This window comes from Haliotis cracherodii, unplaced genomic scaffold (assembly GCF_022045235.1).
Source record: "Haliotis cracherodii isolate W230 unplaced genomic scaffold, xgHalCrac1.p SCAF_5, whole genome shotgun sequence".
NCBI lineage: Eukaryota > Metazoa > Mollusca > Gastropoda > Lepetellida > Haliotidae > Haliotis > Haliotis cracherodii.
The window spans coordinates 58052395-58068110 of record NW_027266308.1 but is presented as its reverse complement, the minus strand read 5'-3'; the positions used below and the strand labels follow the sequence as shown (position 1 = coordinate 58068110).

At 40.8% G+C, this 15716-nt stretch overlaps 1 protein-coding gene across 1 annotated transcript; it reads left to right on the top strand.

Moving 5' to 3' along the window:
- Positions 1-9: 9 nt before the first annotated feature.
- On the top strand, positions 10-6330 carry LOC139443455 (uncharacterized). The gene is made up of 4 exons (XM_071224440.1): positions 10-691; positions 1896-2019; positions 4744-4799; positions 6073-6330. The coding sequence occupies exons 1-4, from the start codon at positions 173-175 to the stop codon at positions 6208-6210; spliced, it is 837 nt and encodes a 278-aa protein (XP_071080541.1). The 5' UTR covers positions 10-172; the 3' UTR covers positions 6211-6330.
- The last annotated feature ends 9386 nt before the right edge of the window (positions 6331-15716 follow it).

Sequence of the window (15716 nt, the reverse complement as noted above, 5' to 3'; positions counted from 1 at the left end):
TGAATCATATCAATTCACGCATGCGCTCGTGAGAGTGCTGTAATGGTGGACAACAACATGGAGGAAAAACTGAGTCACGTTTCTGTAATGGTTGTAAATCAACACTTAGACTCAGTAATAAGATACTAATGAATCATAATAATGGCATATTAATCAAACGTTCTCTATAGCCATGGCTGATAATAATATAGATAGAGGATCGGAAATAGAATCTGATGTGCAAACTGTTGCAAATGTGAACGAGACAAACGAAACTAAGGACCTCACTAAGGTCGATTTTGTGAAAAATCCAGCTGATGGATTAGTGCTGAACAGCAAAATCAAACACAGGAAAGAGGCAAATGGGTTAATAAATCACATTTTAAAAGCCCCTGAAGAGTATGATCAAGCAGAGAGTGGCGATTCTGGCCAAGGAAGCAGCTGCCAAGACTGTGAACATGGTCATCCCGATACAGATGTATCAGAAGTGGCAGTTGGTCTAACGTCGTTGTCAGTGTCAAGCCAGTCCCCACAAGCTCAACTTTCACCAGTATCTCAAAGAGACATTAGAGAAGGCATTGAATATGTCGTGTATGAATCCGAAAAACAGATGCCAGATATAATGAGGCTCATTACGAAAGACTTGTCAGAACCTTATTCAATTTACACTTACAGATACTTCATTCATAATTGGCCCAAACTGTGTTTCCTGGTAAGAGATTTGCAACATTGTTTAATATCTATTGTTTACTACTGCAGTAGTAAGCTTTTGCCCAGAAGTTCCCATTAACGGACAGATCAGGGTATAAAATGTTATTTCAATGGTTCAGTGATCAATACTGTTCCGGGTGTTTGTTTTGCAATTTCTATGCACATTACTGTTTTTCCAATATATTTACATGGTGGTGTTTGCAGATCAGGGTACCGAAATTAACATGAGCAGGGGATTTTGATTGATGCATATTATGATTTGCTGTTATCCATGACATGACAATTAAGATATGCAATGTGCTTTTTCCAAGGCTATGTAAACTTCAGTTTATTGATCTATTGAATTATGACACTAGTATAGGTTCTGCATTCCAATCTGCCTCTCAAAGACAGGTTATTGTATTTTTCTTTACATATATTAAGTCAGTAAAACACACCTATCTATTGAAATATTCTGTTTACACTTTTGTTTCAACTAGATACAACAATAAGAATTAATATGTCCAAGAACACAAACTTTGTGTGCCAAATCTGAATCATGTTCACTTTCCATTGATGGTTATGTGTATTGATATACATTGTATATTTGTATTAGTCTGATAATAATGATGAACATTTCTGAATTTATTCCACAGTTATGAAATCTGTAGGCTAATAATCAGGGTTAGAAATTGGCGCTAGTGCCATAGCATGTATTGTCCTTTCCAAACTGCCCTATAGTTAAGGTATCATAAGGACTGGTTGATATTTGCCATTTTGTAGGGTTTTGCTATATATTATCATTATAGGACTGGTGGACCAAAAATGTTAGTTTCTACCACTAAAAATGCCTAGTAAATTGACTGTTCACCATGTTCACTGTGCTTTGAGCAATACTTTCATATTTATTTGTATCCATTAGGTTTGACATGATCCTGTGATCATGGCCTTGGGTTTAAATCCCGGGTTCACATTGGTTATATGATTATTGGCTTTTACAGCACCATACCAATGTCTGTGGATTTCACGATAAGTGGCAAAGCCCTAAGACCTGCCTCTTCTGGCTTTCCTCCGACATGAACTTGACAAGCTGACAGACAGAAATAGTGTTCAAAGTGGCCAAAAACACAACTCACTCTCTAGCATCAATGATTTGAACATTGTGGTGTGATAGAATGTGATATTGAATGTCATTACTAGTTTATTCTTGTATTTCACATTTCCAGGCTATGGACCAGGAGAAGTGTGTGGGGGCTATCGTCTGCAAGCTAGACATGCACAAGAAGATGGTCCGTAGAGGCTACATAGCCATGCTAGCTATAGATGCAGATTATAGGAGAAGGAAAATAGGTGAGCACACTGAAGGATGGGATAAATTTGCTGGATTAATAAATCCATCGTTTAATTAACAAATGTTCCCTGCTATGGATACTATTTCGTACAGATATACTCTGCGCTAAGCATCCAAATCTTTGTGTGATCATGATCCCTTGTCTGTTTAAAGCCTGGTCATAGGTGTATTATTGTGGACATTATCCAAAGATCAAAATGATAATCTTGAACTAAAGCAGAAGTTTGCCTTAGAAGTTATTAATGTCTACTCCATGCGGTTTATTTCAAAACGTAATATTCAAACAATATTGTTAAGTTGTTTTAAATGACTTGTACCACCAGTAGACTCACCACAAACATAGTCAGGAAATGTATTTGCAATTTTCATGTTTTCATCACAAACTACAAAAAATATGAAAGTTTGTTTTAAGGTTTATCGTCACTTTGGGTAATTAAGTCTTGATAGTTTTTTGGCATGGGTTGCAAGGGAACATCAAATACTACCAAATCAGTGTTTAGCTTTTTGCTGGAGCTAGGCACAAAACAATGATTTATCTTGACTTGCCATGAAGCCCCCAGTCTGCAGAAAAGGTGATTTAGGATTCCAAATTTGGAATTAAAATGTTCTCAATTCCTGTTAATTATTGTTATGACTTGTGGTATGGCTTGATAGAGACGACAGTTATTATACTGATACCCAGACCAATTATGTGGAAGCGGTTTTACTGCTTAGTTATACATAACAAGAACATGCACATTGCATGCAATGTTAAAGTACCTATGAATATATGAAAATAAGAACTTTAGAAAATCTCATTAAAAACATAAAAAGCTTTTCACCTAATTTGACTGCAAAGGGAAATAAGTTGTACAATATAGGGGCTAGGGAGTCTTTTGGGCGACAAATTCTAATACTATTTCAAATTTTTGTTCTCCCACTCCCAGTACAACATGCTCAAAAACTTCGATGAAATCCTGCACTCGTACGCCAGTCAGGGGATCTCATTTTTTAGTATATCAGTGTTTCACTTTTGGTCAACCTTGCATTATTGTGAATTATTTAAGCTGGATGTATAACTGTCACATATTTCAATTACAAGGTCATTGTCAAATTCAACCTTTATTGTAAGGTGAACAAAATAATTCAGGAAGTATTTAGAGTACAACTTAAATTAACTTGCTGTCTCCTAGAATTCACAGTAGTCACACTTGAAACATTGTCCCTATGCAATCAAGTGGCTGGACCTGTGAAGATCCTGGATAGAATAGGTCTTCAGCAACCCATTCTTGCTGTAAAAGGCGACTGTGCTTGTCATAAGAGGCGTCTAACAGGATCGGGTGGTTAGGCTCGCTGACTTGGTTGATGCATGTCATCGTATCCCAATGGCGTTGATCGATGCTCATGATGTCAATTACTGGATTGTCTGGTCCAGACTCGATTATTTACAGAGCGGCGTCATGTAGCTGGAATATTGCTGAGTGTGGCCTTAAACAACAAATAAACAATAAACAAACAATCAAGTGGCTTACCTTGTGATCATAATCAGTGACATGTCATGATGAAACTTAACACACTTGACTAAATATGTTTTGGTTGCTTTGCTAGTTATTCCCTTTTAAGGAAGGCTTTAATGAGCAGTGTTTGGGTTTCTTGTATTATATTGTGTGCCCTTACTGATCAGTGTTCAATCTATTATGTGCCCTTTAGGTTTTTGCAGTTGGGACCCTAAATCTGAATCTTGTAACATTAGTGTTATGACCTAACTGATTTTCATGCTTAAGTACTGTCAATACAATTGACAAAGGTTTTGTATCATGACCAACAGCATTGTTCCTCATGGGGATTCCGGGTTAGAATAAGTCCCCAGGAACCTTTGCTGGTTGTAGGAGGCAACCAAATGGATTGGGTGGTCAGACTTGGTGGCTGGGTTGACGTGAAGCTTTGCTTACAAAATCAACCACTTGATTGTTTGGCCCAGACTTGATTATGTACAGGCAGCCGGATTATTGCTGAGTGCAGCATGAAACAACAAACAAAAACCTAGTAGCCTAGTGGTAATGCCTTGACTAGTCACACCAAAGACCAGGGTTTAATTCCCCAGATGGGTACAATGTGTGCAGCCCATTCTTTTTGGCTGGAATGATGCAGTCTTAAAACCCAACTCACTCACATATTTCTTATTTATATGAGACTTTTGAATACAATGCTGACTTGATATTTAATTAAGTTTATAAATTTTATTACAAATCTATTATATATGATGTTGCTATGTTACTTTAATATGTTTGTCTGTGACATACCTCATGTATGTGATGTTAGTATTGTGGTGGGGGCACGAGTGGCTAAGTCGTCTAAGGCGCTGCAATTCTTTGTGCAGAGTTGCGTCCCTTGGGCACGCCAGAAACCTTTGATTGTGGATTTGAATCCCGGTTCACCCCGATTATGTTTCTAGGCTTCTCAGCACCATACCCAAGCTCGTGGGTTTCACCGAAGTGGTTAACGTCTCAGACCTGCATCACTTCGGGCTTTCCTCCCACATTAAGCAGACACACCGTGATATAACCGGAATACTGTTAAAAGTGGTGTTAAACACAACTCACTCACTAGTATTGCGGTGCAGATTTGAGATCAATGGAAGGTCATTATTGTTTCAAATATGGACCACTGCAGATCACATTACTGGTACGTTTCTCTATCATTACTGATTCCTAATAATTTGTATTTCTGTGTATTTTTCCTAGGATCCAATTTAGTGACGAAGGCAATCAGAGCCATGATAGCTGATGACTGTGATGAAGTAAGTATTGAAGATGTTTTAGAACTGGGACTTCACTTTAAATCCAAATCAGTACACTTCATAGGGGATATGCAGTGTACACAGACCTTTTGGAAGTAGCCACAAGGTTAACAAAAAAGTAGAATCCTTTTTCAAGGTCCTGCAAAATGTAACATTTCTATAAAAGTGATTTGACAGGAAAATGTTATTGCTAGTAGGAAAAAAATGAACATTTTGAATTTATCATGTGAAACTGTACATAATGGTAAGTTACATGTCTTAGGGGCACATGACTGGGTTGTCTTGAATGCCAACCCTTATCATTCAGATCATGAGATTAAATCTCAGATCTGTCCCGGGTCAGTTGTAATTGTAATTATCTGTAGCCTGTGTCCATTTGGCTTTCCTTCATGTTGAACTACAAATACAATTTAAATCTGTGTTAATCAACCTCACTGGATAGTAACATGAGCATCAGAGGCATTGTCCAACTTATCAAATATTATCCTGTTGATTCGCTGGAAATGACTTTATGTTCTGCATTGTCCCGGTTTATCATGTAAATGGTGTAGGTCTGTCATGATGTAGATGTAGATGTATGATGTTGTATTCAATAGTGTATGAAACAGCTCCAGGAAGATAAATTGTTTGATAGGCATTACTGAGGAGTTGACAGATGACAAGGGAGACACAATCTTATGGATAACAACTTCTTTAAGACTGTAAAAAGCAACGTTTCGATATAGGTCCTTATACCGTTGTCAAGCAAGACTGAATGAGCTCCAGGAAGGAGGGATATGCTTAAAATACATCACCATTATCCATTAATTTTGAGTTGCTTACATACAAATATGCATGGAAAATAGTGAAAAAATATTTTTTTGGTATAACAACACTTTGCATAATTATCCAATGTGTCGTTTTCAACATGTACTTGTAATTTGTTTTAAAGATTGTTACTTAATGATCGAAACAGGCATAACACATTCATGAACTCTATTGCAGTGAATAATGTTTATAATTGGTGCTACGTCTTACCTATTGATAATTACACATGTGAATCAGTGTTGCGAGTTTATGGTACATATAACACTCGGGCAGGATACAACAGATATGAATCAGAAGTCACTTGAAACTGCATTTTAAGGGGGACTGGGCCAAAAAGAGTAAAAGGGTACTGAGTACACAAATAAAACTACCAATATCCATTGTTAATGCTAAATTGTGAGTAAATACTCCACGGCTCCCAAACATATCTGGAGCCCTGATATAATTGTGTTTGGCTTTGTTTCAGGTTGTCCTGGAGACAGAGATCACAAACAAGGCAGCATTGCGACTGTATGAGAACCTGGGTTTTGTCCGAGACAAGCGACTGTTTCGATATTACTTGAATGGTGTGGATGCTCTCAGGTTGAAACTTTGGCTTAGATAGGACACTCTCAGAACTTCCCAATATTTTTGATTTCAGATGAATAATACAGATGTGTAAATTATTTGTGACACTTTGTTGTGGAGCTTTCAGAGAATAAATCTCCATGTATGTACACTTTTACACTGATTGTTGTTTTATTTTTTTTCTTGACTTCAGTTTATCATTGAGCAATGTCTTGTTTTTCTAGGATAGGTTTTTCAAGGATTGGTTATTCATTTATCATGACATAACCCCGTTTTTCTGAAATATTCCGTGTTCAAAGATAACTGTGCCAATAACTTTAATTTATGTGAAACGATGAACAGATGCAGGTATTTCTGTCTTTAAGTAGATTTTTGTTATAACACGAGGATAGTGTATTAAAACTGTGGAAATTTAAATTTCCTGTCGACCAACTGTACCAGTTATCGCCATCGTCTGAACAGCAGGTGCCACATGATCACACACCGCACTTGTTATACAAGTTGAATTTACTATTTTCTCTGGTATGGCACTCAATCTTTTCTAATGTTGTATTTGAGCAAGGTGATTATATGGTGTGTGTTTTAGTATTTCCTCACAAGAGTCAGTTTTGTTCATTTTTGGATAAATATTTCTCCCTTCTAATAAAAACGAGCAAAAGTTACAGGAGATGCCAAAGCGCGCTATAATGGGGAGTTGGCGATCACTGGTCGATAGCCAGTGGACAATGCCTTTTAGAAATGGTAACATGTAGCATGAAATATTTGGGATTATACTTCTTTGGGTAGAGTCCCATCGACTCAAACTCACAATCTCAGAGTAAGGCACTTAATCTCCAGCGGGGCGGTGGGGTAGCCTGGTAGGGTAGCCTCGTGGTTAAAAGTGTTCGCTCGTCACAGGAAGGTCTTGGTTCGATTCTCCACATGGGTTCAATGTGTGAAGACCATTTCTGGTGTTTCCCCCGCTGTGATATTGCTGGTATATTGGAATAAGCGGTGTAAAACCATACTCACACACTCACTAATCACCAGCACACAAAGTCAGAGACCTTACCCACTCGGCCACAGACTACTTGACAAAGAAAGTGTAATCCCAAATATAACATACGTAACATTTACTTGATAACTTACTGTAACTCGACGAAAGCCCCAAACAAAGTACTCAAATGTTATTTGTTCAGAGAAACTAAACCTATCATTTGAAGTTTGCTAGAATCTAGTATATAGTATAACATATTTTTCAACATAGATTATTGGTAACATCCTGCACAGAAAGGGTCCTTCGTACCTCCTGTTGTAAGAGCTGATTACAGCGGGACTTGGGACTCCGTGACTTACCTGATCGTCATCATAGCAGATGTCATGGATAGTTCCCTTCAGTCCTTAGTTTGCCTGGGATGAATAACAGGCCTCTCTGATATGGCTGTTATTGTGCTGACTGGAGCCATTAACAACGTTCACTCACTCACTCAGATTGCTGACCGCCTCTGTAGTCTGGTGGATAGAGCATATGGTCCAGAACGGAAGGTCGGTGATTTGATCCACGGCCGCTTTATACCTTAAACGATGATAATTCTTGTTACCCTGCCTGACGCTCGGCATTTGTCAGTTTGTTGTTTAACGCCGCACTCAGCAACATTCCAGCTATGTGATTGCGATCTGTAAATAATCGAGTAAGGACCAGACAACCCAGGGATTGACATCATAAGCATCGATCCACTCAATTTGACATGAATCAGCCAAGTCAGCGAGCCTGACCCCCCGATCCCGTTAGTCATCCCTTGCGACAGGCATAGTCGCCTTTTACGTCAAGCATGGGTTGCTGAAGACCTATTCTACCGTTTGGCATTAAGAAAAGTGAAAAAGACTGGTCGGCTCGAAAGAAAAAATGGTCACTGTCGTTGGGTTGGTTGATGCATGGTTATAGCGTGTTTGTATCATAATTATTTCAGAAATCCCTATAACAAATAGAGCCTCCTGTCCAGGTAACCATGCGCCATGTGAAACAAATGGCGTTAGAAATATAAAGAACGACAACATATTCACTCACAGATTCACGCTTTTTATAAGTGGATGCAACAGAATTATGGTACACCCTACTAGAGAATTGTTTTCAGATGAATCATTTGACCTGATATTGTTAATGGCAAAAGTTTACATTTACAAATGCAAAGTTTTTAAGACCACTCTAAGCTTGATGCATTTCAAAAGAGTTCTTCAGGACAGATATTATGTTGAAAAGAACAGGTATTATGCTAAAAGTTTTATCAGAAATGGATGCTTTACCATTTTCTTTGTGACTGACATACTAAGACATGTATTATCTGCTTGGATTGAAATTGACCCTCGTTGTTTGTTTGTAATGAATCTCATGTACAGTTCGACTATATGACAGTGGAACGGGAAATCCAGTAATTGACATGAGTATCGCCATGGATCCACGCAACTGGGATAGGATACCCTGACATGCAATTAACTGAGTCACAAATCACAACTCTCTGTCTGGCAGAGTATCACCTATCCAAATATGGTGCACACTTAAGAAAATGCAGAAAGATGCCAAGGTTTTGTGATATTACAGTGAAAAGTTTCTTGAGATGATTTAGTCTCAGTGTTGGACACACCAAATAAATCCCAATTGCGCGGATCGATGCTCGTGATTGTAACTACTCAATTGTCTGGTGAGGACTCGATAATTTTCTGACCGCCGTTATATAGCTGGAACATTGCTGAGTGCGGCGTTAAATAACAAACAAAAAACAAACGACTTGCAGAGGTCTCCGGGATATATATTCTTACCCGGCGTGCCACACGGGTCTCGTGTCATCATCGTACCGGTGCAGCGGTTATTTATATCAATGACTGGCTTGTCTAGCCTAAACGCCTATATTACTGCCAGACTGCCGTGATATATATTGTTTGAATATTGCCGACTGTATCGTAAAACAATAAACGGACAAATGTCAACGATGATCGGTACCACATGGAGTAAGTCCCATCCGGTACATAGACTGCCAGTGTCAATGTAATCTCGTCCAGAGAAATTGAGCATATGCTTGTGATACACATTTTCAGTGATTCCAAGAAATGAACGCGCATAGAGGAAGGGAGAACAAAATCCCGGTCGTGAAAAAAGTATACATGTAAAAACATTTACACTATAGGAGTGAGTGAGTATGGTTTTACGCCGCTTTTAGCAATATTCCAGCAATATCACGGCGGGGGACACCAGAAATGGGCTTCACAATTTGTACCCATGTCGGGAATCGAACCCAGGTCTTTGGCGTGACGAGCGAACGTTTTAACCACTAGGTTACCCGACCGCCCCTACACTATAGGAACAGATTCTCTTTGACACAAACGCATATTATGTCCTAGCCAGTGGTGGCGTACTTATACAGCACATTTATGCATTTCTATATTGTTTATCTTTTAGATACATTTTTCAAAACCATAGAGTCGGTGTTAATAATGAAAACATCTAATATGGTGTATTTGTCAAAAGTGAAGAACTGGGTTTTTTTATGAAATAAAATCAAGTAATTAAAAGAAATGCTGCAGACTTTCGAGTGACTCTTCAAAGAGTTACGCCCCTTCCCTTATCAATCCACTTTAAGTGCATATATTTGTGAACAGGCGCTGCTGGAATTAGATAAGATTACTCTCTAATGTTAAGTTAATTATAGCCTACATGTGTGGACATATTACTGTAGGATGGACGGTGGTGTAGCCTCGGAGTTTTGACATAATGTTGTTATATCTTTCTTTCTTTCCTTGCTGTTTAACACCAGGACCAGACAATCCAGTGATTGACATCATAAGCATCGATCTACACAATGGATGATACGAAGACATTCATCAACCAAGCCAGCCAGCCTTACCACCCCATCCCGTTGGCCGCCTCTTACAACAAACACTGCTTGATGAAGACCAATTCCAACACGTATCTTCACGTTAAGATCTGGAACAAAATCTGACCTTGTTGGCTGCTTTGGAAATGTGATGCCATCTGGAGTGAATGTGGTTAATCGAAGTCTCCATCCTTGACGGGGCAGTAATCACCAACATGCTACAACTTGGTATCGCTTAAACATTTTCTTATTATGCATCGCAGGTGTTCCTGCCCTACATTGCATCTCGGCTTCAGCATACTGAGAGACTGGATGCCGTGTGGGATACATGCATCAAGAATCGTTTAAAGGCTCGGGGAAGATGCAAGAGAGGAAAGGACATTAGAAGAAGGGCTGAGGGTTGAACCCTCAAGTCCAATTCCTAGAAACAGGCCGGAGTTCCTCCGTACTGATGCAGTTTGTTTTATGTTTAACGCCGCACTCAGCAATATTCCAGCTATATGACGGCGGGCTGTAAATAATCGAGTCTGGACCAGACAATCCAGTGATTGATATCACGAGCATCGATCCACTCAATTGGGATACGATGACATGAATCAACCAAGTCAGCGAACCTGACCACCCGATCCCATTAGACGCCTCTTACGACAAGCGTAGTCACCTTTTACGGCAAGCATGGGTTGCTGGAGACCTATTCTACCCCGGATCTTCACGGGACGAATGATCATAATTATAACAGCAAGTGATAAGGTCTTGGCATAGCAACATTACAGCCATTGCATGACTACGCCAATGTGACAACCCAATGTAATATCGACAAGCATAGTCACCTTTTACTGCACGCATGGGTTGCTGAAGACCTATTCTACCCCGGATCTTCATGGGTCATGAAGAAGAAGAGAGAAATATTTGCCTATTTGAGCCACGAAACAGCCAGCGTGAAGCTGACAAACACTTTATCAGCATGTGTCACGGAGATGTTGTCTGCTGTAATTGATTGGGCTTGCTCCCTGCACGCATGAGGAAGCTGACACACGTTACATGGCAGATGCTGTGAGACAGGGTTACTGTGAGATGATAATCCACACTACCTTTAAATTGACACGATCTGGGTCGCCTATGCTTCAGGGAAAAAACTCCCTGATCATTTCAGCTCATGAGATAGCAAGGGCACTAGGCTCTGAGAAATGTTTGGCATTACCAATGTTGCATGCATGCACAGGTTGTGACACGGGGTCTTTCTTTGGTGGACGTGGAAAGAAGACTGCATGTGAAACGTGGAAGATGTATGATGAAGTCACACCTGCACAGTGCATCTTGGCTAATCTACCGGCATCCATAGATGACTCGTTTGAAACAGTTTGGACGATTTGTTCTAATGATGTATGACAGGTCTAGTAGTATGTTGATGCAAGGCAACAACCATCTTCCCGAGGCAAGGGCGTTACCAGAAAAGTCTACTTTCCGAACCTTGCCGAACTAGGCTGGAATTTCCAGGCTCGATTTAGCGCCATCAGTGGCTATTACGAGTTATGTTCCTTCTATTTCCCCCCTCCTGACCAATATTATGGACTCAGAGTCTTTTTTTATATTAAATTAGACATTGACAAAAACACTCTTTCACACTCCTTTTCTGCACTCATCCATAACAAGGATTAATATAATTAAATCAAAACAGAAATTTAACTAAAATTCATTATATTCTCAAGATGAGTGAGTGAGTTGGGTTTAACGCCGCTTTTAGCTGTATTCCAGTTATATCAAGGCGTGTCTGCTTAAGGTGGGAGGAAAGACTGAAGTGATGCAGGTCTGAGACGTTTATCACTACGGTGAAACACACGAGCTTGGGTATGGTGCTGACAAACCTAGAAACATAATCGGGGTGAACCGGGATTTGAACCCACAATCATAGGTTTCTGGAGTGCAACTCTGCTCAGCGAATTGCGGCGCCTTTGAAGACTGGGCCACCAGTGCCCCCTTCTCAAGATGAATATTCGTTACACCAACCCTTACTACTCTCTCTTGTTCACAACATGAATGCTTTTCGTTAGAGGCAACTAACAGGATCGGGTGGTCAGGCTCTCTGACTTGGTTGATGCTTGTCATCGATCCCAATTGCCTGGGAATATTGCTGAGTGCGGCGTAAAACAACAAACAAATCACACCATGAAGGTTGTTCATAATATATTCACCGCCCAAAGAAACGCGATCCATAGAAACATACAGAGAAGTATGTACGTTAAGAAGAGATGTTTCCAATATGTACCACTAACTTAAAAAACTAACAATCAGTTAAGAGTTACCACAGAGTGTCTATATTCTTATCACGATGTGCTGCACGTGAGTTTCAAACTTTACACGCTTATCCTGCACAAGACAAATGGTGGATGGATCTATGACGTCACATTAGATAGGTTCAAGAGCGTCGGTTCTCACAACATAACAGTATGTTTGTTTGTGCATCGAACCAATCTTATATCTCTTGGATGTGAGTAATTCTTCACATATTATCCAACAGGTATGGTATTCGCGTTTCTTGTGCCAGGGAGTACACATGATCTCCCTCCAACCATAACTGACACATGAATGTCCGTATGTGCCTGGAAGATCCATGTCCGTGTGTTCCTGGAAGACCCCGTCCATGCATGTCCGTATGTGCCTGGAAGATCCATGTCCGTGTGTTCCTGGAAGACCCCGTCCATGCATGTCCGTATGTGCCTGGAAGATCCATGTCCGTGTGTTCCTGGAAGACCCCGTCCATGCATGTCCGTGTGTTCCTGGAAGACCCCGTCCATGCATGTCCGTGTGTTCCTGGAAGACCCCGTCCATGCATGTCCGTGTGTTCCTGGAAGACCCCGTCCATGCATGTCCGTGTGTTCCTGGAAGACCCCGTCCATGCATGTCCGTGTGTTCCTGGAAGACCCCGTCCATGCATGTCCGAGTGTTCCTGGAAGACCCCGTCCGTGCATGTCCGTGTGTTCCTGGAGGACCCCGTCCATGCATGTCCGTGTGTTCCTGGAAGACCCCGTCCATGCATGTCCGTGTGTTCCTGGAGGACCCCGTCCATGCATGTCCGTGTGTTCCTGGAAGACCCCGTCCATGCATGTCCGTGCATGTCCGTGTGTTCCTGGAGGTCCCCGTCCATGCATGTCCGTGTGTTCTGGGATACATGCATCAAGCAAGTCGACGAGCCTGACCACTGGATGCCGTTAGTCGCCTCTTACAAGCATGGGTTGCTGAAGACCAAGTCTAACCCTGAACTTCATTGGGCATTTTTACTGTTAATACCTGGCTACCTGCACATACATCTATTTATAACTCAGTAAAACCATTACATGTGACTGAAGTAATTGGATATAGAAAGTCGTAAGAGGGAATGCTTTGGAAAAAGATGAATAAATTTCTAAAAACGTTTAATCCATATTGGGGCCTTGATAAGGCTTAAATGGTAGAGTAGCCATATGCGGCGAACCCATTCCCCGTGGTTGTGTATATATATAGTGCTGAGAACGTTATCTGTTTATATTGTCTATAAAGCCATCCCCTGTGTCGGAGAATTACTCGTATATCACGTTCTGATAAGAAATGGCTGAGGCCAGCGGGTCGCAACTGAGGGTTATCTCCCCTTTGATGTGGCATGTCGTCAGCTGCACTGTCTATAGATAAGGACCCAAGGAGGCTGTTTAACGGTTGATCTCAGCATACCAATATGTCAGATGAGTGTGATAATTACCATAAAGATGATCTTGAGGTCGTTTCAATCTCATTAAAATCAGATCTTAGTTCTTGCTATCTCTAAACAAAGACCTGAGGACATCCCATTACGGGTCACGTCAGAACGACCTTTCGCGAATTTTGACCGACCAATGAAATGACTGACAAGAAATCGACATTGGCCAATAAGATGGCAGTTTTCTCGAGCTTTACGACACTAGTTTCAAACTGGCGACTACGCATCGAAACATATTTTGACGTATTCTCGATTAAAAGTTTTAACCTGATATGAAAAACATTCTGGAATGGCTTATAAATGGCCTAGATTGTATGGATATAATCATAAAACCCCGTGTTAAATATATCGTGGTTGCATGATTAGAAAACACATTCCGACTGTCACTTTCATCATCTGGTAAGCGACGCTCTGATTGGTTGGTCGTTCTGACGTGACCCGTAATGGGTTGTCCTCAGATCTTTGTTTAGCGATAGCGAGAACTAAGATCTGATCTTAATGCGATTAAGGTCATTTCGATATACTTATGGCCATACATTCTTTTACGGAGGTGCTAAACCTTAATCATCAAAAGGTACAACATATATTAAACATTGTGGTTTGGTGGAATAGACGTCTTAAACTACTCATTTTTGATATTACGAATTTATATATTCACATACTGTATAAATATTCGTACTTTTGGACAAAATGTCCAATTTTCGTCGTTGTGCGTGCATGTGTGAGTGTGTGTGTGGTATAACCTATATAGTCGTCACAAACGTTGGCTTACAACGCCGAAAACCCGGATTCGGTTTACAAAGTAGCAATGTAAGAACTTTGTCATATAGACACATGGCGTATACTTGTATTATCATACAGACACGTGTGGCGTATTTCTATCGTGTCAGTAATACACGCACGTGTGGTTCTTAAGCATTGTTATAAAGAAACTTATTTCATCTTCTGATATATGTTAGGTGTATCGCCCATTCAGATGGCGTCCACGCATTCGGAATACAAAACCACACGAATGCGACCAGGTTATGACCAGGTCTAAGGCGCCGTCCCTTGGACACGCCCTAAACCTATATGATTGTGGGTTCGAATCCCAGTTCGCCCCGATTATGTATATAGGTTTGGCAGCACCATGCCATTGCTCATGGGTTTCACCAAAGTGGAAAACGCCCGAGAAATGCATGACTTTGGGCTCTCTTCCAACATTAAAGCTGATACACCGTATTAAAACTGGAATACTGTTCAAAGCGGCGTTAAACCCCAAATCACTCACTCCAACAAAAAGCTGACACGCCGCGATTGACCCGTGAAGACCCGGTTAAGAATAGGTCTTCAGCAACCCATGCTTGTAAGAGGCGACGGATGGTCAAGCTCGCTGACTTGGTTGATGCATGTCATCGTATCCCAATTGCATGGATCGATGCTCATGACGACAATCACTGGATTGTCTGATCCAGACTAGATATTGACAGACTACCGTCATGTAGCTTGAATATTGCTAAGTGCGGCATTAAACAACAAACAAACAAAACACACCATGATTAATATTGTTCTAATACAAGCTAATTTGCTGAATCACTTGGAAGGCAGAGGTATTATCGGTATCTTTACGTCACAGCAGGAACTACAAACTTTGTGTAGGACGTACACCATTTCAACAGGGACAGACTGGGAGGGGTGTACGCTAACTGTCAAATCCACATATGCCCGTGACGCACACTGTGGAGGTTCGACGCTGATGATGTCAATCACTGGATTGTCTAGTCCAGACTCGATTACTTAGAGACCGCCGTCATATAGCTGGAATAGTGCGGCGTTAAACAACAAACAAACAAGTTTTCAACAGAGACAGATTGGGAGGGGGTGTGCGATGACTGTCAGAACAACCCTATGCCCGTGACACACACTGTGCAGCTGGTGCTATTGGTCCTGAAGGGCTTGGTGGCAGCTAATAGCGCACCTGTGACT